General features: G+C 67.0%; 4 protein-coding genes across 7 annotated transcripts; 2 read left to right on the top strand and 2 right to left on the bottom strand.

Moving 5' to 3' along the window:
- Positions 1-124: 124 nt before the first annotated feature.
- LOC311162031 (espin-like) lies at positions 125-11,366 on the top strand (the record flags this gene model as incomplete). Its single annotated transcript, XM_084220134.1, has 13 exons — positions 125-418; positions 1,218-1,411; positions 3,622-3,808; positions 3,905-4,087; positions 4,170-4,301; positions 4,403-4,972; positions 6,516-6,677; positions 6,755-6,929; positions 8,379-8,524; positions 8,613-8,894; positions 10,917-10,996; positions 11,078-11,089; positions 11,184-11,366. 13 exons carry the CDS (start codon positions 125-127, stop codon positions 11,329-11,331), a joined length of 2,565 nt encoding a protein of 854 aa, XP_084076260.1. The 3' UTR covers positions 11,332-11,366.
- Positions 9,087-10,391, top strand: LOC311162056 (espin-like protein; the record flags this gene model as incomplete). Its single annotated transcript, XM_084220176.1, has 1 exon — positions 9,087-10,391. The coding sequence occupies one exon, from the start codon at positions 9,087-9,089 to the stop codon at positions 10,389-10,391; it is 1,305 nt and encodes a 434-aa protein (XP_084076302.1).
- A 716-nt stretch (positions 11,367-12,082) lies between the features above and the next one.
- On the bottom strand, positions 12,083-15,664 carry TNFRSF25 (TNF receptor superfamily member 25). 4 transcript variants are annotated; one of them, XM_084220328.1, is made up of 7 exons: positions 15,584-15,664; positions 13,805-14,000; positions 13,571-13,702; positions 13,343-13,495; positions 13,169-13,253; positions 13,022-13,083; positions 12,083-12,937 (listed from the first exon to the last, which is right to left on the bottom strand). In XM_084220328.1, the coding sequence occupies exons 1-7, from the start codon at positions 15,611-15,613 to the stop codon at positions 12,327-12,329; spliced, it is 1,269 nt and encodes a 422-aa protein (XP_084076454.1). In that variant the 5' UTR covers positions 15,614-15,664; the 3' UTR covers positions 12,083-12,326. The 4 variants fall into 4 exon arrangements, with proteins under 4 accessions (XP_084076454.1, XP_084076452.1, XP_084076453.1 ...); XM_084220326.1 differs by having other exon boundaries at positions 13,571-14,000; XM_084220327.1 differs by having other exon boundaries at positions 12,083-13,083.
- Positions 15,665-16,165: 501 nt separating this feature from the next.
- Positions 16,166-23,029, bottom strand: PLEKHG5 (pleckstrin homology and RhoGEF domain containing G5; the record flags this gene model as incomplete). The annotated part of the gene is given in 20 exon segments (XM_084220396.1): positions 16,166-16,760; positions 16,866-17,660; positions 17,736-17,924; positions 17,926-18,073; positions 18,143-18,275; positions 18,377-18,496; positions 18,683-18,820; positions 18,896-19,045; positions 19,113-19,223; positions 19,301-19,450; positions 19,561-19,611; positions 19,693-19,788; positions 19,862-20,032; positions 20,204-20,389; positions 21,922-22,070; positions 22,147-22,283; positions 22,365-22,456; positions 22,562-22,622; positions 22,703-22,805; positions 22,987-23,029. Coding segments are annotated over 20 exon segments (3,033 nt in total). The 3' UTR covers positions 16,166-16,750.
- Positions 23,030-24,871: the final 1,842 nt, after the last annotated feature.

The following is a 24,871-nucleotide window of genomic DNA, read 5'->3' as shown; positions in this document are numbered from 1 at the left end:
GAGAGGAGGAGCCGGCGGGGCCGGGGGGCGGCGAGGCGGGAGCGCCGCACAGTGCCAAGCGGCGGCCGGGGCCGCCGGGGCCGGGGCCGCCGCCGGGGCCGCTGGGGCCGGGGCCGCCGCCGGGATGGCGCTGGAGCGGGCGCTGCAGGCGGCGCGACAGGGCGACGTGGAGGCGCTGCGGGGGCTGCGGGCGGCCGGGCTACTGCGGCCAGGGCTGCGGGACGCCCTGGGCGCGTCCCCCGCGCACCACGCTGCCCGCGCCGGTCGCCTCGCCTGCCTCCGGTACCTGGCGGCCGAGACCGCGCTCCGCGGGGACGCGCGGGCGCGAAACGGGGCCACGCCGGCCCACGACGCCGCCGCCACCGGCAACCTCGCCTGTCTCCAGTGGCTGCTCACGCAGGGGGGCTGCGGCGTGCAGGTGCGAGCGGGGTCGCGGGGGGCGGCGGAGGGTCCCTCGGTGGTGCGGGCGGCCGGGGAGGCGTTCCGCGGTCCCGTGTGGGTGGCTGTGGCCGCGGGAGACGGTCACGCGTGGTGCTTCCAACCCTGCCGACGGCGAGCCGGGGTCCGTCCTAGCCGGCACGTGCACAGCGGCCGGCATCCGACGGACCCGGAGAGTCCCCGGCATCCCGGAGGGGTTCAGCCCCGAGGGTAGCACATATTGCCCGGGGCTGCCGTCCCCTCCCTGGGTTACACAACGGCGGGACCGTGGCGGTAAGCAGCTTGCCCGGGGCCGGCCGAGAGTTAAAGACATGTGACGGCCGAAGGAAGAGGAGGCGGCGGGGTTGGGAGAGGAGATTAATGGGGAAGGAAGGGGTCAGCACACATCGGCGACCTCCTGGCCAGGGGCCAGAACTACCCGCGCCCCACCGAGCGTGGAGGGCGGACGGGCCGGCGGCACAGCGGGGCTCGGCGGCAAGTTCGCGGTTAGGGGCTCCGCGGCCGGTAGAACAAGGAGGGCATTGTGCTGTACTCACTGTGTGCGGACGCAGGCCCTTGACGGAGGCAGACACGCTGGTCTCACGGTCGCTCCAATGCTCCAATGCTCTGTGCTCCTGCTCCAGCCCTGCTCCGTACGGACAGTAACTCCACCCTGGCCGCCCCACCCGCCTGGCACCATCTCCGGGCTGGGGGATGCCCCACGGCTGCCTGCGGTCCCCAACCCCTTGCCGGAAGGTCTTGGTGCCTGGCACTGACAGGCGTCCCACTTCCTCCTGCAGGACACAGACAACTCTGGTGCCACCATCCTACACCTGGCAGCTCGCTTCGGTCACCATGAGGTGATCGACTGGCTCCTCCGCTTTGGAGGCAGTGACCCCACGGCAGCCACCAACACGGGAGCGCTGCCCGTCCACTACGCCGCGGTGAAAGGGGATTTCCCTTCCCTGCGACTCCTCTTGGGACACTGCCCCAGGTAACGGCCCCCACTGCTGGCAGCGAGACAGGGTCTGCCGGAAGCTTGGCACCCACCAGCAGGAGAGGGGCTAGTGGGAGAACAGGGTGCCTGCTGTGGCCTCAACGCTCCCTCCAGTCACTGGGCAAGGTGCCAGCACTGGGGACGAATGCTGCAGCCACCCTGATCCCCAAGCTCCAAGGGCAACGCGGCCGCGTTATCAGACTGGGCAGCCAGCTGCACCTTCTTTATGGCCCAGAAAAAAAGGGAGAGGACGAGAGGGGCGAGCACTGGCAGAAATATTGTCACTGGCCGCTGAGTCGGCTCCTGGCGCGGGGCGATAACACAGCCGCCTTTGTCCGCCCGCTGTTATGTAAATGGATTAGGCTGACCGCCGAGGAGAGGCTGCTCCCCGCGCCGGAGACGACCTTTCCGCTTGCCCAGGTCCGTGGGCATTGCTGGACATGGCAGCCTCTCTCAGACGGCCCCGTCGCGGCAGCATCCCCGCTTTTCCTCCTGAGCGGTACCTGGGGCCGGGCTGGTCCCCCGGTTACGTGGCATAGCAGCCCACAGGGCCCGCGATGCCGGGCCTCGCCACGAGGCTGCAGCAGGTGATTAGGTGGCCGCTAATCCGATTTCCTGTGGTGGGCAGAGGGCACTAGAAATAACCCACAGACCCAGCCAAAGCGGAGCCGGGGGGATGCGCTGTTGCTCCACATTGTCCCTGGAGGGCTCCAGGGTTGTGGATCACAGCTCTCCCACGTCCAGGGAGTCCTGAGGCAGCGGGACGTGAACCAGCACTCGGCACCCCTCTGTCTCTGGATGACACAACACCAGAGCCCTGCATCTTTTTCTCCAGGCAGGGCCACAGAGATCCCTGGATCCCATGGCACTTACTGGCCAGGGCTGTCCCAGCACCAGTTCTTTAATCTCCTTGCCCTAAGTGTGCCAGTTTAGCCCTGAGCACTTCTGGGATTAACCCCTGGAGCCCAGCCCCAAACCAGTCACTGCTCCTGCTCGATGCCCACTGTGTCAGCCCAGGTGTGGCACGGCGCTCGCATTGCCTTTCACGCTGCTTGCCGGGGTTGTTCCGCTGCTGTCACCGCCTTCCCTCTGAATTATTTAGGGCTGGCCCTGCTCCCAGCCCCGCGCCTGCCCGGAGGCTCCGTTACAGCTGCGAAATCCAATCCCCGGTGCCGCTGCGGGATGCTGGTGCTCCCAGCCCACCTTCGCATCGCCCCCGGCAGCCGGTGGCCCAGCATGGGGTCTCAGCCATCTGGCAAAGCAGTTTAGTGGTGATGCCCAAGTGGCTTAACCCTTTCCCAATTACTGAGAAATGGGAATCAGGGGCTGACCCTGTGCCCGTGCTCCCACTATCTCCTGCACCCCAGCCTGCAGCTGCCCCAAGCCCCATCCCCAGCCCCTACTCGGGGAGCACCCAGGGCTGTGCCAGCCTGGCACTGTTGCGCCGCAGGGCAGGCACTCAGTGGCTCAGCACGCAAGGCACAGCGGGAAGGGAGTGCTGGCCACAGCCCGTCTCACAGTTACAGGGATCAATTATTTAGGGCCTGCGATCGTTGCGATAACAGAGCAGAGTATTTATTGCTCTTCCTTTTTTAAATATTCAACAGGTTTTTTTTATGGAGCACTTAATAAAACAGCTTCCTGTGGGGTCGGGAGGCAGGATGTGGGATGTGGGATGCAGAATATGGGTCTATGGGGGATGTGGGGTAAAAGATGTGGGATTCAGGACTTGGGTTGCACAGTTTGGGATACACAATTCAGGACGAGACACAAGGATGCCAAGGCCTTTTGGGGCAGCGAGGGGACACCAGCACCCAGCAGCTGGGCCAGGCAGCGCCATGGTGCAGGTTGGCCTTTCCCCGCCGGCTCCACGGCCGGTGCTGTGTAAGCAGCTTACTTTAAAATACGACTAAATTGCAGTGTCCAAAAACAGCCGGAGGAAGGAGCTTAGCCTAAGCAGGCTGATTAACTTAGTGACCTCCCGCTGCAGCTGCAGCCACCGCAGCAGCACGGAGAACTATGGGAAGCCATGGGGTGGAGATCTCACAGCCCTGGCACTGCCCTGCCTGCGCACAGCTGTCTCCCCTGCACCTCCCCATGTTCCTTGTGTCCCACAAGCCCCCATGTCCCTGTATCCTGCCTGCCCCTTGTCCCAGCCCTGGCAGTAGCACTGGCCACAGGTGACGGGTGCTGTGCCCCACTTGCAGTACGCTGAGTGCCCAGACCAAGACGGGGGCCACCCCGCTGTACCTCGCCTGCCAGGAAGGCCACCTGGAGATCATCCAGTACCTGGTGCAGGATTGTGGGGCTGACCCCCACGCGCGCGCTTACGATGGCATGACCCCACTGCACGCCGCCGCCCAGATGGGCCACAACACTGTCATCGTATGGCTGGTAAGTGCTGTCCAGGCACAGCACAGCGTGGTGGCACAGTGCGGTGGCACAGCACAGGGCGCAGAGCCCCAGTGCTCAGCCCGCCTGCCCACACAGATGAGCTTCACAACGGTGAGCCTGTCGGAGCGGGATGCTGAGGGGGCCACGGCCATGCACTTCGCCGCCAGCCGCGGCCATGCCAAGGTGCTGAGCTGGCTGCTGCTGCACGGCGGGGAGATCACTGCCGACGGCTGGGGCGGCACGCCGCTGCATGATGCCGCTGAGAATGGCGAGCTGGAGGTGGGTACTGGTGGCCAACAGGGTGTCAGGGCAAGGGGGGCCTCTTCCTTCCAGCCCTGCCATGCACCCCCACTCTCCCCAGTGCTGCCAGATCCTGGTGGTGAACGGTGCCGACCTCAGCATCCGTGACCAGGATGGCTACACAGCAGCTGACCTCGCCGACTACAATGGCCACAGCCACTGCGCCCAGTACCTGCGCACCGTGGAGAACATGGTACGGCGGTGCCCGGGGATGAGGGCGTGGGGAGCGCACAGGGAGCATGCAGGGCCTCCCCACCTCTGCCCTGCTGCCTGACCCCTCGGCTGTGCCAGCAGAGCGTGGAGCACCGTGTGCTGTCACGAGACCCCTCGGCGGAAGGGGAATGCCGACAGCCCGACTCGGGCATGTCGTCGCCCAACACCACGGCGTCGGTGCCCCAGGCGCGCTTCGAGGTGGGCTCCCCTGCCAGCACCCTCTCCAACTACGACTCCTGCCACTCCAGCCAGTCCAGCACCGGGGAGAAGAGGGGCGGCCCCCCAGGGGCCCCCGCCGCCCGTGAGTGCAGGGCCAGGGGGCGCGGGGCGGGGGGTGCGGGTCCAGCCCCCCCTGACCCCCTGCCCTGCGCAGGGGTGCCTGAGCCGGCGCTGGCGGACATGCAGGCGTACATGGACATGCTGGACCCTGAGATGCGGCCGCGGGGCCGGGGCCCAGCAGGCGAGGGTCCCCCGCCGCCACCACCCCCTGCCTTCCCCCCACCACCACCCCCACCCCCCACCACCCGGCCACCCCCGCCACCCCCTGGCTACCCTGCACCTGCGCCCCCCGCTGCCCCCCACACCGCTGACATCTACGTGAGGGCCAAGAACAACCTGCGGCATGTGGAGAGCCAGGCGCTGCGCCGAGAGGTACGGCCCCATGCACCGTGTCCCCTGCACCACGCCCCATACACAGCTCAAGGGACATGCCACCCGGGAGGGACATGCCACAGGGCACCCATCCCGTTTGAGCAGTTGTTGCCTGCACTGGGAGGGGACAGTCCCAGTTGGAGGTCGCATGCCTGCAACGCTGGCATGCACTGGGGGGGCTGGGGCTCAACCAGCAGCGAGGATGCAGCAACAAGGTGCTAGTGATGCTCTGGTGGCTCCACGGCACTGGGTGGGCCCACTGCACTGCTGCACCGGCCGGGGCACCCGGCAGTATCATGCCATGGCAGCCGCGCCCATGCGGCCCGGCGACACCACAGGCACCATGCCGAGCTGGGCGTGGGCAGCTGCGCAGGCAGTAACCCGAGCGGCCGGCTCCGGTGTCGCCCGCGCCACAGGTGTCGGGTGGCACAGCCAGCGCTGCCAGGAGCTGAGAGGGCTCAGCCAGGCGTGCACAGGTAAGAGGGGTGCAGCCCTCCATGGCGGGCTTGGGGGGGGCATAAGGATGCAGTAGGTTTGGGGCCACCCTGACCCCCTGCCATGGCTCTCACCACCTCACTGGGGACAGGATTCTGGGCATGGTCAGGACACTGGCAGGGTTCAATGCTCTGAGGGATGGGGCACATAGGATGGGGGTCTCAGCAGAGCAGCGTGTGCCAGGCACAGGGTGGGTTTGGGACCCCACAGAGCTTGTTGTGCATGGCCTTGGCTCTTTAGTGCTTACCGGAGTAATGGACTGCCTTGGGGAGGTGTGAGCATGTGGCAGAGCGGTGCCACAGTGGTGTGGGCGCCCCATGAAATGGGGCTCAGCGGCACAGACCCTTGTGCCAGACCGGGGCTGGGACTGCTGGAGTGGGAGCCAGGCTTGGCACAATTCCCATGGCAGCTGGAGTAGGAAGCACTGAGCTGACTATTTGTTGACTTAGCTGGGGCTGGTGGCAGTGGCAGTGAGCACCTGGACTCACTGTGAAAATGGCATGGGTGGAGGTGGCATCGGGGAAATGCAAATAGTGGGGGCCCCAGCAAGGGGAGCAGGGCTATGCCACGATGGCACCCCAAACCCAGGCAGCAGGCACAGCCCCCTGCAGCGCAGCACTCAGCAGCACAACTCGCAAAGCCGCTGAGGAATGCGCCGGGGTGAGCTGAGGCTGCGCTGCTTGAGAGCCCTGTTCAGAGGGAGGTTTGGAACCGGGCCCCAGCCCCGCGCGGGATAAGCTTCCTGTAATCCGCGGGGCTGGGGCTCGGCACTCCTGTTCCCAGGGGGTTATCCCGGGGGAGGCTTGGACAGGATCCTGGGCACAGGCTATGGGGTCACAGTGCCAGGCACTGATGCCGCACGCTGCCAACATGGCACGCAGCCCCTGGTAGAGCCGTTTGCCGAACAGACCCCAGGGCATGCACCTGTTGTCCCTCCCAGCTCTGCATCTGCCCCAAGGCAAACCACTGGCACGGTCCTACTCCACTACGGCCCTGTGCCACGGTCCCAGCCGGACACGGCGGGGCTGAGGTGGGCTCCCCATTGCAGCTGGCATCGCGTGACAGCAGTCCCGAGGGCCTGCGCCGGGCCGACTCCAGCAGGCGGTCAAGGAATTTCGGCAAGCAGCCGAGCACCGGTGACTACTACAAGCACCTGGGGCACGTTGTGGCCGAGCAGCCAAGCCCCCAGCGAATGGCGCACACCGAGGAGGTGAGCCCTGCGCCGCGAGCCTGTGCACAGCTCGGTGGCACGGGCACCGAGCGACGCCTGCCCATGCTCTCTTGCAGGCATCACCCATGTCGGCGGACACCATGAGCAATGGGGAGAGCAAGTCCGGTGCCGAGCTGCCGCCTCCACCCCCGCCCCCACCACTGCCCGACACCGCCTGCCCGACACCCCCACCGCCGCCCCCACTCGCCGAGACTCCCGCCGGCCCCCGCCGCTCCTCCTCCTCTACGGGAAGTAAGTGGCAGGGTGCCGGGTGGGCACGGGGAGCGATCCTGGGCACTGTCCCTTTGACTGCACTGTGGCGTTGACCTCCTTGGCTCGTCTCCTCCCGCGGCACTTGTGCCGCGCGGCTCCTGACAGCCTTTCTGTCCTTCTCTCCTCCGGTGTCGGCGCGGGGGCCCCCACGCCCGCTCGCCCCTGCCTGCTCTCACTGCTGGCCGCTTCTCTTCTCTCTTGTCTCGCGGTGGCCAAATCCTTCCTCTGCCGCGCGCCCCGCGCCGCCTCTCTGCTTCTCTCCCTAGGAGGAAAGGCGCTCAGGCAGATGAAGAGTAAGTACCGCGGCCCCACGCTCCTCCCTGCTCAGGGGGTGCCCTGGCGCGGGGCACAGCCGGAGAGGCCCTGTGCTGCACCCACGGGGCATCGCTGGCCGCTGGGGCCGTCACCTGCCCGCGGCGCTCCGGCCGCCGGGCCCTTCGCCGCGCGTCGCCGGGCGGCGGTGCCACGCGGGGAGCCGAGCGCCGGTGCGGGGCTGCCGAAGGCGCCAGGCAGGGCTGGCAGGGCCGGGCGGGCAGCCGGGCCCCGCGGCCCCGCGCACAGAGGGCCTTTGTTCGCGCTCAGCCGGCCGGCGTGACCCCGCCACGTGAGCGCACCGGCCGCTCCCCCGCCGCTGACTGCAGCCGGCGGGCTTGGCCGCTGCTCGGCGCCCGCTTTATTAGCGCCGGCTCCCGGGACCGGGGGGTCTCAGCCGGCGCTGGATGGCAGCGCGAGCGTCCCGCTGGGCCCTCAGCACCCGCAGCCCTCTGGCTCCGGCGTGGCGCAGCCGAGCGGGGCGAGCTGCGGGCGCCGGCCGCGGGGAGGGGGCTTTGCCTTGGCACGGTACCATGGGCCTTTAGGGACTCACGCATGGCTGGCACGGACGGTGGGTGCTCGCGAGGCGGGTGGCATGAGCAGTGGGAAGAGCATCCCTGGGGTGCGGGTGCCACGCAGCCCTTTGGGCACCGGGCTGGCTGGGAGTCCGGCTCAGGCTGTCGGTGCACTGCTGCCGGGAGCTGCCAGGGGAGTGTAGAGGATGTCCTGCGGTGGCAGGGCTGCCACTGGACATGGAGCTATCCCTCCAGAGGGATGTTGCAACTTATGCCTCGGGGGTATGGACCCTGTAAGCTGCTGTTGGAGAGCTGGTCTTACAGATCTGTGGAGCTGGGGTTCCAGGCTGTTGAGTGCTGGGGGGTTGCTCCACTGGGGTCTGATGGACCCAGGAGTTTGGTGGTGTGCTGTTCCTGTGGACTGCTGAGCTGGGTGTCTGGATGCTGCTTCAGGGGTGTTCCAGGGGCTCCTGGATGGCGCGAAGGGGGGCAGTCAGCCAGCCACCCCTCCACCCAGCTACCCTGCGAGCTGGTGGGGGATTCACAGGGGCAGGGAGATGGTGCTAGCGGGGTGCTTACTGCCCCTTCTGCCTTCCCTCAGGCACCAAGTCCTTCAACATGATGTCCCCCACCGGTGACAACTCGGAGCTGCTGGCCGAGATCAAAGCTGGGAAGAGCCTCAAGCCAACGCCACAGAGCAAAGGCTTCACCACTGTTTTCTCCGGCAGCGGCCAGGCAGGGGCCAACGTACGTGGTGATGGGGGCCAGGGGAGCCGGTGGCGCGGCACAGCACAGCACGGCAAGTGCCCACCGCCCTCCCTCCCTCCTTCCACAGGCAGAGTCGCCAGTGTCCTCCCCGTCACCCACCAGGACGCCCACCCCGCCGGCCACCCCCGAGGCTGCTGGGCCGCCACGCTGCCTGGCAGGGGGCTCTCCAGAGCCAGTGCTGAACGGAAGCTCACCGGTGCCGGCAGCCGGCGCTGGGGCAGCGGTGGAGGTGGAGGCGCTGGTGCCGAGCCAGGACGAGCACGGTCGGCCCATCCCCGAGTGGAAGCGGCAGGTGATGGTTCGCAAGCTGCAGCTCCGCATGCAGGAGGAAGAGGAGCAGCGGCGCAAGGTAGGGGGGTCCCACGTGCTGCGGCGGCGAGCGCGGCGCGGGCATGGCCCAAGCAGCTCAGGACCTGGCGAGACGGCGTGCGTGGCATTGCCTCTGGCTCCTAATTGGGCTGGGGACCACCCTACCTGCATGCAGGGGTGTCATACCCCGGGGATGCCACACACGGCGGCAGTGGCACGAGGCGCGTGCGGCATGGCCTCAAGAGCCCCTTTGCCCTCTTTCCCGCCGCAGCCTGGGAACCGCTCGCCGCCCCTGTGCCGGCGCGGGCCACCTGCCCGCGGGGGCATACCGGGACCCGCCGGGCAGCCGATGCGGGAGGAGGACATGCAGCACCTGGAGAGGCAGCTGGGGAGCCTGCGGGTGATGCACGAGGCGCAGCCGGGGCAGCCGCTTCCAGGGGGGCCGGAGGGGGAGCTGCTGCCACTCGTGCCGCTCTCCGCCCCCCCGGCACACCGGCGCTTCGCCCTCGCCCACGAGGACGCGCCTGCCCGCGGCAGCCAGTCCCCCACGCTGCCGAGGAGCGCGGCCACACCACCAGCCACCCTGAGGGGCCGGGAGGGCCCTGGGGCGGGGGGAGCAGGGGGCGGCCCCGGTGCCCAGCACGACGCCCGGAGCGAGATCCTGGGCTGCGGTGTGTCTGTCCGCAGCCTCAAGGCCAACTACGAGGGGCCAGGGGGACCACCTGCACCTCCTCCCAGGGTCACTAAGCGCAAGCGGGTGCAGCCCCCTGGTAGCACCCGCCGGCCCATCCTGGAGGAGGAATACGGGGATGGGGCACTGCGGAGGAGCAGGCCAGCGCTGCCAGAGCCAAGCAGCCCACATGAACGCACCAAGGGGTGCAAGGAGCGCGCCGTCTTCCTCTTCCTGGAGCACTGGAAGAAGCGGGCACTCGCGGCAGTGCCTGGGGAGGAGCGGCCACGGCGGCCGGGGAGGCGGCGACCGGCAGCGGGGCGGCTGTTGGCCCGCTGGAGGAGTGTTGCCCGCCGGGTCCCAGGGCGTCAGATCCGGCGGCTGAGCCGCACCACAGTTCTGTACTGGCCCCAACACTTTCTGCCCCACGTCGGCGGCTCGCCCATGCCTCACGACAGCCTCCCGCTCGACCTCTTCATGCTGGGCTACTTCCAGCTGCTGGAGATGCCCCTCAGCCCCGAGGAGCGGCGCTTCCGCCACCTCCTCTGCTACGAGATGTTTGACCGCCTGGGCAGCCACAGCTGGCACCGCGTCCGCCATTTCCACCGCACCGTGCTGGAGCAGGTCGAGGCTGGCCACCGCCACTGGCTTGACGGATTTGAGGACCTCGTGGAGGAGTTTTTTGGGGATGACCCTGTGGCAGCGGTAGAGAGCCTGCCAGAGCCCCCCACCATGGCCCCGGAAGGGCAGGGGGCAGCAGTGCCAGTACCGGAGCTGGGAGAGTTCAGCGAGGAGGACGTCTGCCGCTTCATTGACCGCAGCTTCTCCTTCTGGAAGGAGAAGGAGGCAGAGATGTTCGACACTTGAGTCCAACGGGATGCTGCAGGCTGTGCCAGTGGTGTGGCATGGGGCAGCAGCAAGCTCAGGGGACAGCTGTGGGCTGGTGCCCGGGTGCGCTCGCCTCTGCGGCGCGTGGTGCAGCTCAGCTTGGCAGAAGGCTGGGCGCTGTTCTGCGCGGCCCCGGGCCGAGGTTGCAGTGTGTGCCGCTTGCCGTGGCTGTGTGTTGTGTGGGAGGTGCAGCGGCGGGGCTGCGCTCCTCTCTGGTGTGGCGTTTGCGGTGCCGGGGCAGTGTGGGCCCCCGCGTGTCGTGCAATAAAGCTGTGGTGTGCTGCAAGGGCTGGCCACGCCACGCGCTCCTTCCTCCTCCCGGCGCCGGCGGAAGGTGGGCCCTGAGGGGCGCATCGGCGAGCCATGTGCCGGTGATCCCCACCGGTACCGCGCCAAGGAGGGCGCTGCCAGAAGGATGTGGTGCCACGCACCAGGATGATGCTGCGGCCCCACGGTGCCGGCAGTGAGGGCGGGCAGTGCCGGTAACACGGCTGTCTGTTGCAGGAGAAGGAAGAGGAGGCGCGCCTGGCCAGCATGCCGGCCTGGAGGAGGGACATCCTGCGCAAGAAGCTGGAGGAAGAGAGGTGAGCCAGGGTCGGGGGATGCCGCAGCAGCCGGCGACTCCCGCGGCTCTACTAACCGCACTCTTCCCTTTGCCTTCGCAGGGAGCAGAAACGGTGAGTGCGGCAAGCCCCTTCCCTGGGTGGGCGGGCACGGCGGCTCCCGCGGCTCTGGTGACCGCGGCGCCCTGTGCCCTCTGCTGCTGAGCAGGAAAGAGCAGGAGAAGCTGAAGCGGGAGGAGGAGGAGAAGGAGAAGGAGCAGTCGGAAAAGCTAAGGACTCTCGGGTACGATGAGACAAAGCTGGCGCCCTGGCAGCGACAGATCATCCTCAAGAAGGGGGACATAGCCAAGCACTAGCCACGCCACACCGCATCCTGGCTCTTCGCAGCAGGAGGAGACTGGCAGGTCCTCCCGTGGACCGCGACGTGCTTCGGCACCCTCCTCCTGCCGTGGATGGCCACATAGCCCAACCCAGAGAAGCGCCCCCCCACACCGCCCCAGGCACCCGTAGCCCCCCTTACTCCCACATCCCGCTGCCGCCAGCCCACCGCTACCCTGTGCTGCCCGTTGCAAAGCGAGCTGCCGCGGCGTGGGACACGCGGCTCCTTGCGCACCGCCCGGCTCGGCCGCGGCGGCCGGGCTCACCGCACGCCCCGCTGGCACCACTCGCCGTTGCAGCGCGCTCGCCCTCACTATTGCCCCTCCAGAGCCGCTCAAGGCCAGCTTCCGGCTCACCTCTGCCCAGACCGCCTGCCTTTCCAGCGATTAAAACGATAAACCCCGCCAGCAGTGCCCCGCGCCTTCCTGGGGCTCCCCACACCACCCCCCCACCCACGCCATGCTCGCCGACAGCGGTGCCCCCTCAGCAACATCACCACAACCACCCCAGCACCCACACCGCCTGCATCTCTGCCAGCACCCAAATTCCCCGTCACCTGTGGTTGCCACATCACCAGTGGCAGTCCTGTGGCCAGCAGTGCCCCTGGTGCCCGGCTGGCACAGCCTTGTGAAGAAGGGCCAGGGCTGGCGGATGGAGAACGCACCACTTTATTGGGGAGAGGGAAGGAGCGCCCGGCAGGGGCAGCCTTGAGAACTATCCCATGGGTTCGCGGTGGGCTCGGTGCCCGCTCGTCCCGCGAGTGGCTGGGCAGCCGACGTGCTGGGGCATGGGGTCCTCCCCGCCTTGGGAGCAGGAGGACATAAATAGAGGGAACAGGCAGGTGGGAAGGGGACATAAAACTGACATAAAATGTCTACACGGCATAAGTAACAATACTTAGGGGTGTGGCTGGGTGCCCGGTGAGATGTGGAGGTGTCGGGACCTCCCTGTGCCAGGGTGCTGACGCTGGGGATCAGGGTCCCACGGGCAGACTCTGGCGCAGTGCCTCAGCACAGCCAGCCAGCTCCATGCGCTCCAGGGCAGCAAAGACGTGGTCCAGCGTGGCACTGGTCTGCTGGCACCAGCGCTTCAACATCTCGTACTGCTGGTCGCGGATGTGGACCACCTCCAGCTCTACCAGCTCAATCTCTGCCTCCCGCAGCTCCAGCATCCTCATGAACTCCTTCCAGCGCCGTACTGGCACCACATCGATGACGGCGTAGAGCTGGCTGCCCTGCAGCAAGGCGCCGCGGGGCTCCGGGGGTGCAGAGGGCTTTCCTTCCTCACTGGGTGGCTCAGGCAGCAAGGCCTCCTGTTTGGAGCTCTTCTTTGCTGTGCCAGTGGCACGCTCTATCCCCTGTGGGGAGTATGGCTGGGTCCAGTACGGCTTGTCCCACCTCCAGGCATTGAACCGGCACCACGGTGAGGCTGCAGCCCCGGCCATTGAGGGGGCAGCCTGCGCCATGGCGGGGAGACCACCTGGCAGGGCATCATGCCGGAGCCTCTTCCTCTTGTGGTAGATGGCCAGGGCACCCAGGAAGAGAGGCCCAGTGAGTCCCAGCAGGATGTACTCCAGACCTGAGCCTGAAAGGAGGAGCAGGAGCATTCCCATCAGCTGGCCAGCACAGTGACTGCACACCACCGACCCTGGCCCCATTGTCCCCATACCTTGGTTGTTGTTGCTGCCACACACTTGCTGGCACTCTTTGCCACACGTGTCTGCAGTGCGCCTGCAAGGAGATGGGACCCATGGGTGCCATGCCGTGCCATGCCACGGGCCCCACATGCATCCCTGGCTGGAGGGTCAATGCTTACATGTGACATGGCCGGCATTCATCACCCTCTCTGTAGAAGTCAGGCATGCAGCTGCTGTCACACAGTGCGTCCTGCACCTCTGAGCCTGGGGAGAAGGTGGGAATGAGGCAGGGTGGCCCAGCCAGAGGTGGCACAGCTGGCAGGTTGTGCCATGGGGCAGCTGGCAGCACTCACAGGGTCGCTGAATGAGGCGTCCAGTGCAGGACTGGCACTTATGGCAAGAGAATTCGGTGCACAGCGGGTCAACGCAGACACGGAATCGGCCGGGCTCACAGCCACAGGCGATGTTGCTGGTGGCTGAGCAGTTGCTCAGCACACTCTGGAAAGCTGCAGAAAGCAGGCAGTGAGCAGCATGGCACGGCACTGCATAGCACAGCACGGTGTGGTGTGGTGCCAGCTCACCTTGTTGGTCACACTCATAGCAAGCCTGGCACTCGCTGAAGGTGTTGGGCTGGGTGCGGAAGGTGCCGGCAGGACAGGGGTCGCACACGCTGCCATTCTCAGGGTTTCTGCAGGGCTCCTTCAGGAATGTCCCTGCAGGGACAGTGGGGTGACAGGGAGCACGGCCACCTGGAGCAATGCACCTGCTGTGCCACGGTGTGCTGTGCCATGCCACATGGATCGGGCAGTGCTCACCTGCGGGACACTGAGGGCAGCACTGGTGAACAGTCTCGACCCAGTTCATGCCGTCAGGGCACTGGTGTCTGTCGGGATGTCTCCGCAGGCGGAGGAGTGGCTGCGCCAGGACCCGCTGCCTTCGCAGCACGGCGCGGTCCTGCCACCCTGGGGGCTGTGATTCACTGGCTGCCAGCCACAGTGCTGCCAAGGTCACCTGCAAGCAGGGAGAGAGCAGGGCTGCAGGGAGACAGGTTGCTCCAGGAGACTTGCACTCCTGGGGACAGCCCTCACGCCAGCCTATGCTGGGATACCGGAGCCAGAGCCGTACCTGGAACTGCGTGGACAGCGGTGCCTGCACAAAGCTGAACGGCTGAAGCCGCGGCCCTCCGCCCCAAAGCCGCGTGGGTGTGCTGCCCCAGGGCTGGGAATGCCCCGCGGCAGCCCCTGTGCCCTGCTTTCTCCGCAGTACACGAGCAAGCAACTTCCTGCTGGGGGCCACTGTGCCACAGCCTGTGCCCAGGGGGCTGCCAAGGTACCCCCGTGTGCTCTGCAAATTGTGCTTCCAGGCTGGCACCGAGATGCTCGACGGCCTGTGCCAACAGGACCCCTGCCATGCCCCCAGGGACGGGGACCAGTGAGTCAGGCACGCGTACTGCTGGGGGTGCCAGAGATTGCCAGCTCAGGGAGGTGTCGGTAGCCGGGCGCGTAGGGGTTAACGCTGCCAGCTTTGACTTTCCTGGGGTTTATCTCCCTCACAGAGGAGGTGATTTCCTCCCCGAAAGGAAGCCGTGCCTGGCTCACGCTCTCCCCGATGCTATCGCGCCCCGTTACGCGCGTCCCAAAGTAGGTCACTGCTCCCCTGCGGGGTGCCAGGTGCTGTCCGCAGGGCAGCCCTGCTCTCCTGGAAGCCCCGGTGGGTGCAGCGAGCAGTGCCCACGCTGACACCCCCTCCACAGGCCGGGCTGGGGGCTGAGAGGGCCGTGGCACTGACTGTGTGGGCAGGGAGCCAGGGGATTCCTCGCTGGGGGCTGGATTTCCCAGCCGTGATGGCCCCGATTACGGCAGTTGAATCATTTTCTACTAAACCCGTCGCCACCGGCAGACTGGAAACCGCGCTGGGCCGCCCCGCTCGCAGAGCGCTGCCGGCAGATCCGGGCGCTGCCTCCCTCCCGGCTGCCAGCGGCACATCTGAGTCACCGCTGAGGCACGACCGTCCCGCAGCGGGGCCCTGCCCGCGCACCCCGCCCGCAGACGGGCAGCTGCCCCTGCCCAGCGCGGGGAGCAGGTGCCCGGCGGACAGGGGAGCCGTGGGCACGGGGCTGGCTGCGCGCTGGGGACAGCCACCGCGGCTTGTGCCGTGTTGTAATAGTGCCGGGCCAGCGCCTCTGCCCCCCGGAACGCAGCCGCCGCCGTCGGTGCTCCGGTGCCGGGGTTGCCACCCGAGAGCCTCGCTAGCCCCGAGGGTAGCCGCCCGCAGACCGTGGGCACAGCCGCTCCCCGCGGCACTGCCCTGCCTGCAGCCCCGGGACTGACCCCACCCTTCCCACGGCCGCATCCGCTCTGTGGCCGACATCTTCACGGCCGCTGGCCCCCGTGGTCACGCCACACCGCGAATGTTTTGGTGCAGCAGAGCGCAGCCCCGGCTGTTAGGCAGAGGGGTAAGCGGTTTTGGCAGGCTTGGCAGTGGAGTTAATCCATCTTCCTCCCTCCCTCCTCCAGACCCGTTACGGCCACAGCCGTGGGACACCCCACAATTGGTGCCAGGGCTCCATGGGACGCCCAGGCCACCGCACTCACCCAAGCCACCCCAGGGCAGCAACACTTCATCCTTGTGGCCGATGCGGCTGGGTCATGCCGGGGCGGCGAGGGGAGCGGGCAGCAGGTGCAGGGGGGTGTCGGGGCAGCTCAGTGCCCGGGCAGGGTGCCCCGGCACCCCATGGCTGCCGTCAGCAGCACGCGACGCGTGGTGAGTGAGCGCCAGCCCTCCCCAGAGAGGCTTTTACACCCAACCGCAGCAGGAGGAAATGCTTTTTTGGAAATGAGTCCAGGGGGTATGAAACCACATGACGGGAGCGCTGGGCGCGGGAGGGACCTGCAGTGTCTCGCTGCAGACCCGGCCACCGCCCTCTCCTGCCCGTTGGCGCAGACCCACGCTCGCGGGGGTGGCGGGGGGACGCAGGGTACCTGGGGGGCAGTGCAGACCCCCGTCCCAGGGCTCCATCCCCACCCCGAGCTCCAGAACGGGAGGCTGGAAGTACTCCCAGCCCCCTCTTTGTCTGTCCCGGAGGGTCTCCCTCAGCCACGCTGCACGCACCCAGGGGATGCCCAGCCTTGGGTGCTGCTGAAGCCAAAGGAAAGGAGAGGCAGACATGAGCGTGCACCAGCTGGTTTTATTGCTCAGCTGGGACGTGGAGTGCAGCTTAGCATGGGGGGGCAGCCGGGGCTCCGGCCACCGTGCGTGTCCCACCGTGTGTCCCACACTCCAGTCCCAGGTGCTGCCATCCACTGCCAGCCCACAGGGCAAACCTGCCTCAGCCCTGCACCATCCTCTCCTGCCACCAGCCCCAGCCTCCTTCCTGCACTGTCCTCAGCACCGTGCCACCGGCACCACGTCCCTCTCAGCACCTTCCCCACTCACCACTGCCGACGTCGTCATCCCTTCCTCGCCTGCAAGAGCTGACCCACAGTCTCCCACAGCCTCCCACAGCCCCAGGGCCCCCTGCCCGACAACTCTCATGTCTGTGGACAAGGGGTTCAGCACAAGCCACGTGCCATGTCCAGCCCCGCACCACCATGCCCAGGACATGTCCTGGCCAAGGGGACTGGTCTGCATCCCCATCCATGTCCCCACCAGCGTGGCATCCCAGTGCCTGCTCTGCCTGGCCCCGGCATTACACTACGGTTAGAAGCAGGAGAAGCTCCTTGGTACATCCATGCATCTGTCCTTTTCCATGCCAGCGGCTCTCAGACCTCCCTGCAAGACAGAGTGGGCAGAGGTGCCTTCAGCACTGGGACTCGGTCCCTGGGAAGCCCCTGGAAGGGCTGGGGCACCCCCCAGGAGCAGGCAGCCTGTGCTTACGAGGCCGTCAGCGTGGAGTTGAGCAGCAGCGTGGTCCGGATCCGGTACAGCTGCGCCAGAGTCAGCTTGCGGTGCTGCGCCGCCTGGGGGTCCGAGAGGGTCCGGCGGGCAGGAGGCTGGGGGTCGCGCCTGAGCTCCCCTGGGAGGGATGCTGGGCTCTCCGCTGGCTCCTCTGGCTCTGAGAGCTCTGATGTGGAGCTGCCACTGCTGCCGGGGGCAGCCTGAGGTGCGGGCTCTTGGCTAGTCCGGGGGGAACCAGCACAGAGGTCAGAGAGGCTGCGGCTTTGGCTTAGAGGGCCTGGGGAGGTGGGGGACAGGAGCTGGGGCAGGCTGGCCTCCGACTTGGACTTAAGCACCCTGGCCGGGCAAGGCAGGAGCTGCACGGGCGTCCGGCGGCGCAGCCGGGGCGAGGCAGGCCGTGGAGCGGGAGGGGCCAGGGAGGGCTCCTGCCCCTCCTCGGCCGTCCCCTCTGGCTGCTGGCCAAAGTCCCGCAGGGAGGCAGGTGAGAGCGTGCCATAGGCGCTGTCGATGGAGGACGAGCGGCAGCCGCTGCCTGGGGAAGCCACGCCGTGGGGCAAGGGAACAGGCAGGGCACCCGCAGGCAGCTCCTGGGTGGGGGTATCGGTGGAGATGGGGGTCTCCACAGAGGTGCCAGTGCCGATGGAGGTACTGGTGCTGACAGAGGAGCCATCCGAGGTTGAGCTGAAGGGTCCTGCGTCCCAGTCTGGGGAGGAGAGCTCGTCGCCACCCTCTGCTGCCACCATGGCAAGCGTCTCGGTGGAGCCGTCCGATGGGCTGTGGAGGCAAGAAGGTGAGGAGGGGGCCTGTGCCAGGCTGGGGATGTGCAGGTCCCTCCCTCCTGCTCCCTACCACTGCTGTGAGTCCAGGCTGGCGCTGCTGTGGTGTAGGATGGTAGGTGAACTGGCAGCTGAAGTGCCACTCTCACCGTCCTCCTCCTCATCCTCCTCGTCCTCCTCCTCCTGCTCCTCCCTGCGCCGGCGCTGCCGCAGCCTCTGCAGCAGGTTCTGGGAAGGGGGAGTCATCAGTGAGTGCACAGGGCACCCACGGGTCCCCCACCCACCCGTGTGCCCTCACCTGGGCATTGCGCACTGCCTCGACCCAGCTGCGGCACAACTGCCCACTGGTCTGGAAGGTGTAGGCGGCCACAGCACTCCCCAGCTCGTTCAGGTAGATGAGGAGGAAGGAGCCTGTGGGCAGGACTTGTCAGCAGTGTCCAGGGACCTCCCTGTAGTCCCCCTTACACCCAGTGCTCTCACCTGGGTCTCTGAGTTCCCGGCAAACAACTCTGTCCACCAGCAAGGGCTGCCGGATCACCTTGGTGCGCTCAGCCTTCTTGAAGGGCTTGGTGATGAGGAAGAGGTCAGTGAAGAGGAAGCAGTAGACATCCATCTGGGGGTGAGAGTGGAGCCATGGGCACCAGTCGGTGCAGTGAGTGAGGGTGGGTGGGCAGGGGCTGGAGCTGAGACCTCCCTGTCCCCTGCAGTCCTCACCTTGCTGTCTTTACCTTCCCGCATCCTCAGGCTGCCCTCGAGGAGGAGCTGCCGGGTGTCCTCCGAGGAGGTGCCAGGGATGGGGGCCGTCAGGTCCAGCCGCAGGAACTCCTTAAGCAGCTGCCAGAAACCCCCAGTGTCAGCATGGGGTGCATGGGGTAACATGACATGGGTGGCATGGCATGGTGTAGCATGGGGTGGCTTGGCATGAAGTGACATAGGGTGGCACAGCAGTGTGGCAGAGGTGGCATTGAGTGGCATGGCATGGTATGGCATGAGATGGCAGCTCCACCATGTCCAGCCTACCTTGTCCACCTCATCTGTGCTGCCCTCCACCACCTCGTAGGCATCAATCCGGCTGAGGATGGCATCCAGGCGCTGCCGCTCCTGCCGCTGGCGCATCCGCGAGTTGACATCGTTGATGAAGTGTTCCACGGAGCTGATCTGTGCCAGGAGATGTGGTGGGTTTGAGGGGCCAGGGGCCACCGACCCTGCTGCCCCCCACCCCTGATCCCTTACCATAGTGGTGATGGCATCACGGGCGCGTGGATCATCTGTCTTCTTCAGGATAGACTTGAGGAGCAGCGGGTACTTGGTGAGGCGCTGGTGAGGTTTCACCAGCATGTCACTCAGCTTCAGGCGGCTGCACTGTTCCTGCTTCTCGGCCCACTGTGGCACCCAGGCATTAGCACCAGCCCCGGCCCCAGCCCCAGCCCCAGCCCCAGGCTCCCCTTACCGTCACATAGGTGCGGAAGAGCTCGCTGTCCCGCAGCAGTGTCCGCATGTACTCCATGCAGCCCTCCTCCTCCATGCAATACCGCACATAGGGCTTGAAGAGGGACCCGAACTGCGGGACACAAGGCGGTCACCGTGCAGCACAGGGCATGGCATGGCTGCCCACTGTGCCATGGCATCCTCACTCACCATCTTGAAGCCATCGAGGAAGTCAATGGGGTCCAGCAGTGCCCCAGTCCGTCGTGCCTTGGCCAGCACTGAGGCCATGACGCTGCGCCACAGCTTGCAGTGCAGCCGGATGATCTCCCCAATGTTGCTGAAGAGCCGCTCGGCATCCACCTGTGGGGGTGAGGTGGGCAGCGCTGGGGAACAGCACCTCCACCCTGCAGCATGGCGAGGCTGAGGATCCATCCCTGAACACCCTGTCCTGTGCAGCCCCTTCCACTCACCTCACAGAGCAGCCCTGACTCCTGCAGGTTCACCAGGCAGGAGAGGAAGAGCTGTGGGGAGGGAATGGAGAGGCAGTGAGCTGCAGCCACAGCCCCCAGCCTCAGCACAGGGCAGTAGCTGCCAACACTCACATCAGTGATGACTTTGAGGTTCCGGATGTAGGTGGCCTCTGTGTGCAGCAGCTCCCAGATGGCTTCCTGCTGGTGGCACTGCCGGCGCGACAGGACCTGCCAGGCTGAGTGTCAGCGCTGTGCCAGGGCCTGGGCACAGCCCTTGAGGCTCCCCAGGCGCTGTCCCTACCTCTGTGCCCCGGATGATCTGCTGCCAGCTGTCCTCCAGTGTCAGCCCAGCCTCGTCCCCATCCTCCTCCCAGGAGTCGCGGTCAAAGCGGAGCTGGGGCGGCAGCTTGGGCAGCCCGAAGGTGCTGTAGGCGTGCAGCCTGTTCACCAGCTGCTCCAGCTTCTCAGTCTCCTGGCCAAAAGCGGGGCACAGAGCTGGGTGGGGGCCACTGGGTTTGTGCCACGGACCACCTCACCCTGCCTGTGGAACTAGGGTCTTGAGCCCCACGGGGACACATCCCAGCTCCCCAGCACGGCCACAGGCAGTCCCCACACCCCCTCCCCGTGCCTGTATCCCACATACCCGCCCGAAGGAGCCCGTGCTAGTCCCGGAGCCAAAGAAGCCGCTGAAGCGGCTGGCAGCGCGGTTCTTCCAGGTGTCAGTGCCATTGGTGGGCAGAGAGCTGCTGCTGTGCAGGGCTGGCTCGGGGCTGGGGATGCTGGTGTCCCCCAGGAACTCTGTTATGTTCTTCCTTCGCCGTCCCGGAGCCTGCAGTGAGGACAGCCAGTTGTCCCCAGGGTCAGTGCCCAGCGCTGGGGACAGGATGGGGGCAGCAGCCTGGCTGACCTCGAGCACCGTGGGACAGACAGACACCCCGGGCAGTGGGGTCCCCCGGCCAAGCTCCCCTGCCCGCACTGACCTGCCTACCTGCATCCCGGGGGTGCAGGGCCCCGGGGGTGCAGGACCCCGGGTGCTGCCTGGCCAAGCCCGGCCGGCCATGGACAAGCGGCCCCAGCAGCGGGGGCTCAGGGCATCCCGAGGGTCGCAGCACCCGGCCGGGCCGTCCGTCCAGCCGCACTCCCGGCTGGGACCGCAGAGCCGGGGCCGGGCAGGCTGTGGCCGAGCTCCTCCGAAACAAAAGGAGGTGGGGCCAGCGCCGAAAACCTAATTTCCCTCCTCGGCAGATAAGCTACCAGAGCTGAACAATTCACCGGCGGAGATCAAAGCCCCCCGGCTGGTCGCAAGAGCTGGGTCACGGCCAAGCGGCTCCCGCCGCCCCGGGCACCGCTACAGCGGCTGCTCCCGGTGTGTCCCTGGGCCGGGCCGGGATGCGGCCTCTGCCATCTCCTCACCGGGGCACAAAACTCAGCAGGGTCGGGGCTCCCTGCCTGCCACCAAGCCCTGGGAAGCGGCATGCTGCTGCCACCGCCGCCAGCACGGCCCCACACCCCGCCACGTCCACAGACCCAGGCGGGAAGAGCTGCTACGGGCACCATTCCCATTACTCACTGTGCTGCCACTTCTCCAGACGCCGCGGCTGTGACCAGCCCCATCACCTCGGTGCCACTTGGGACTCACCTGTCCCCAGGAAGGGGGTCGGGACTGAGACCCCCATAGAGGTGGCCGGTTGCCCTCTTGTCCCCTGGCCCTGCTAGAGCCTTGCCGGTCCTGCAGCCAGGCATCATAGTGCTGGACACGGGTGGCCACTAGCCCTGGCCAGGCAGCCAGGTTGCCACCCTCGGGGCCTGCTGGCACGGGACCAAGCACTGTGTCCCCCTGGCGGGACCTTGCAGAGCTTCTCCCTTCAGGTCTGTCACCCTCCTCCCATGGGAGTGACGCCCAGCCCGGTCCCACGCCTTATCTAGGGCCAGGGTCCATGGGGCAGGACAGAGCTGCTGTGCTCAGCAGCTGCCAGCAGCTGAGAGGAGGGCTGGTGGCCAGGGTGAGTCCTGGCGCCAGGGCGAGTCCCAGGGCCGGGGTGGCACTGAGTGGCAGCCAACCCTGGGGCCCCCAAGGCTCCTGTTTGCCTTTGCTTTGGTGCCAGCCTGTACCTGGCACAGCTAAAGGGCTGGTGCTGCTGCTTGAGCTGCTAGACTGCCATGGTGGAGCCAGCACAGCACAACACAGCACAGCCAGCATGGCACAGCCAGGAGAAAAAGTGGGTCTTGGGGATTCCAGGGGGATCTTCGACCCATACCATACAAGAGCCATCTTCACCAAAAAGAATAGCTAGGGGGGATCACACATTCTGTCATCCCATTCCCAATTCCTCCCTCCCCGGAGCTAGCACTGGCACTCACCAGGCTCTCAGGGCCCTCCCGGCGTCCTGGCAGTGGCTCCAGCACTGGCCCAAGGAATGCAGCACTGCTGGCAGGGTGCAGGATGGGCAGGCTGGCTGACCTGGCATCTCGCACTGCCTGCTCCACCTTCAGCTCATCCCCGGGCTTGGCTGTGGGAGCATCAGGTTGTCAGTGTCCCCTGGGAACTCTGGAGTAGCCAAGCCTCCCTCGGGGTCCCCTCACCACCTTTCACCCGCAGGTAGTGTCCCCCGAAGCGATATGCCTCGAACTGCAGCGACAGCGGCGTGTGGGACTGGTCCAGGTAGATGTCCACTTTGCCCAGCTCAATCGCCTTCCTTTCAAAGACTGGCAGCAGCACTTCCCTGCAGGACACGAGCCCCACATTTGTCTCTGCATCTGTCCCTACATTGTCCCTTGTCCTGTCCTGTCCCCAGGAGACTCACCCCAGCGACTTCTTCTTCACAGCTGGGACGATCTCTGCCTCGACGTCGATGCTGAGGTCAAACTTCAAGGTGAAGCACTCCTTGCTGGGGTCCTGGGGGCAGGTGGCAGCTGCTTGCCCAGGGGTCCCTCCCTCCCTCCCACCAGGGCCATCCTGCTGCCCTGCCGAGTGCCCCAGGGAGAGGAGCCGGTGCCTTACATCCGTGTGCCTGCGCCAAGCCTTCTTCTTGGGCAGCTTCAGCGCTGAGCTCTTGCGCTCCCTGCGGGCACAGGGAGGGCAGGGTGACAAGGGTGCCGCGGGCTGGGGCAGCACACGGGCTGTGCAGGGCTAGGAGCTCACCCTCTGCTCTCTGCCGGACCCTCCTCCTCCTCCTCCACATCAGAGGCAGGGCTGGTGCGCGGGGGGCACGAACGTGTTGACATGTTGCGGGCCAGGATGGAGCCTGCAAACGGGCATCGAGCTGGGCTGTGACAGCTCCCCCAGCCCCGTGGTGGGTCCCGCTACATCCCACTCCCATCCCTGAGTTGCACCAGCCCCAAGTGCACTCCATCACTCCCACCCCTGCGCCGCCCCACAGCCGCAGAGCCGCGGGGGCAGCGGTGCCACAGCTGGCTCCGGCTCACCTTGCGGGGGCAGGTCGAAGCGGATGTGGCCATCGAAGTGCATGGCGCCATGGAGGCGGCCATCGCAGAGCTCACACAGGCTGAGGGGGCCGCTGCGGCTCAGCTGCCGGCACTCTGCGTGGTGGCATTCCTGCGGGGACATGAGCCCATCAGGCAGGGCCTGCCCGGGGCTGCCAGCTGTGGCGTGTTTACAGGAGGGATGGCCAGCACCAGGAGCAGCAGGGTCCCCTCTCCCACCCGCAGCTGCAGCTGGCACATTGTTCACAGGGAATGCTGATGCCAGAGCGGGCACAGGGAAAACAGCATGACCGGGACATGGCCGTGTGGCAGTGGGTGCTGTAAGGGCACGGTGATGACACGGGGGCTTCTGCCACACAGAGCCCCTTTCTGCTCCACCGCAAAGAGCAGAGATCCTGGGACACCTGCACATGCCGAGGCTTGGCCAAGGAGCTGCGGGACAGTCACCTGCACCGTGGCACCAGCACCTCACCAGCGGCCAGGGAGGCCGCCCTGGCACCCCCCAGCCCCTTTGTGCTGACGAGAGCCGTGTCCCCGTGGCAGGACGGAGGAAGTGAGCGTCTGCAGACAAACAATGCTCGAAGCCGGCGGGTTTCCTCCGATTGTGTGCGGCCACGGCCGCGGCCCCAGCCCCTCCAGGCATTCACAGCGGGTTATTTTTAAACCCCCGGCCAGGCCCCCAGCACAGTGCACAGCCTGTGTTCTCTGGCCAGTGCCCTTCTCACTGGGGCTCCTACTGGCCCCACTCTTGGGGATTGTGATGCTGCCGGCCACTGCGAGCAATTCCTACTGCAGCGCTGACACATCCCCGTCCCTGTGTGGGACCCCCACCGGCACCCTGCCCGCGGAGGGGTGCGAGGGTGCTGGGAGGAGGCAGCCCTGCCCGGGCTTGCCTGAAGAACTCCGCGCTGCTGCGGGGAGGAAGCGCCTGTGCAGCTCCAGCCGCCCCCACTTCCTGCTCTCCTTCCTCCCGGCTCTGCTGAGGTCAGCGCTGACGCGCTCCCACCACCCGCGCTCCCTCCGAGGGGCCGCTGGTCCCTCTGCAGCACCCCCTGCCATCCACGAGTGTCCTATCGCAGGTCTCGACACAGCCTCGGCCTCAGGACACCTTGTACCCTCAGCCCTCCTCCGCTGCCACCATGTGTCCCACAGCGTCGCTGCCATCGTGGCCATCGTGACACCTGCATGTGGGAGTATGGCCGCAGGCTGCAGGCAGTGCCCGCAGCTGGCACCCGTTCAGTGAGATCCCCTGGGACGCTTGGCAGCCGCCCCAGAGGAATGAGGGGGTTCCTCATCCCCCCTGTGCCAGCAGCTCATCTCTGGACTCACCCCCGCAGGAGGGGCCAGGCGGGATGGCCAAACCCCTCTGCCCACCCTGGGATCAGCTCCTGATCCGGGCCCCAGGGAACTCCCAGCACGCGACAGCCCCGCCGCCCCTCAGCAGGTGCCTCACAAAGCGAAGGGGATCACGATCCCGCACCGTGACACGGCAGGATGAGCCCCCAGCCCGATCAGCTCCCCCTGCCCACCCCCGCTACCTGCCAGGCACCATCAGGGGTCGGGTGACAGCGGCGGGGTGGCCTCAGTCGCTCCCGGCAGTCCCAGCCGCACTCCTGGGCAGCTGCAGCCCAGTGCCACGTGTGCCCAGCAGCACCGGCCCTGCCAGCCCGCCGTGCAAACAGAGCACCGGCACACCCCCGGTGCGCCCGGGCCGTCCTGCCTGCTGTGCCGGACACACCGCCCGCAGCCCCGCACAGCAGCCCCGGGGACTCGCTGGGAGCCAGGGCGTGGGTCCGGCCCGGCTCCGTAAGGCCGGTGGGAGAGAAAGGACCCTAAATCTGCCCTGGCTTCACGTTAGCGAGCTAGG

This window comes from Fringilla coelebs, assembly GCF_963513975.1.
Source record: "Fringilla coelebs genome assembly, chromosome: 22".
NCBI lineage: Eukaryota > Metazoa > Chordata > Aves > Passeriformes > Fringillidae > Fringilla > Fringilla coelebs.
This window is presented reverse-complemented; position numbering and strand designations above follow the sequence as displayed.

What these genes read in the sequence shown, in the direction of transcription:
- TNFRSF25 (XM_084220325.1), bottom strand. Translation starts at nt 15,613, where the DNA reads ATGAAGTGTTGCTGCCCTGGGGTGGCTTGG. An exon ending in GCTGCCCTGGGGTGGCTTGG is followed by an intron (nt 14,001 to 15,583) that starts GTGAGTGCGGTG and finishes CCCTGCTTGCAG; the next exon opens with GTGACCTTGGCAGCACTGTG. An exon ending in GAATGCCGGCCATGTCACAT is followed by an intron (nt 13,084 to 13,168) that starts GTAAGCATTGAC and finishes ATCTCCTTGCAG; the next exon opens with GCGCACTGCAGACACGTGTG.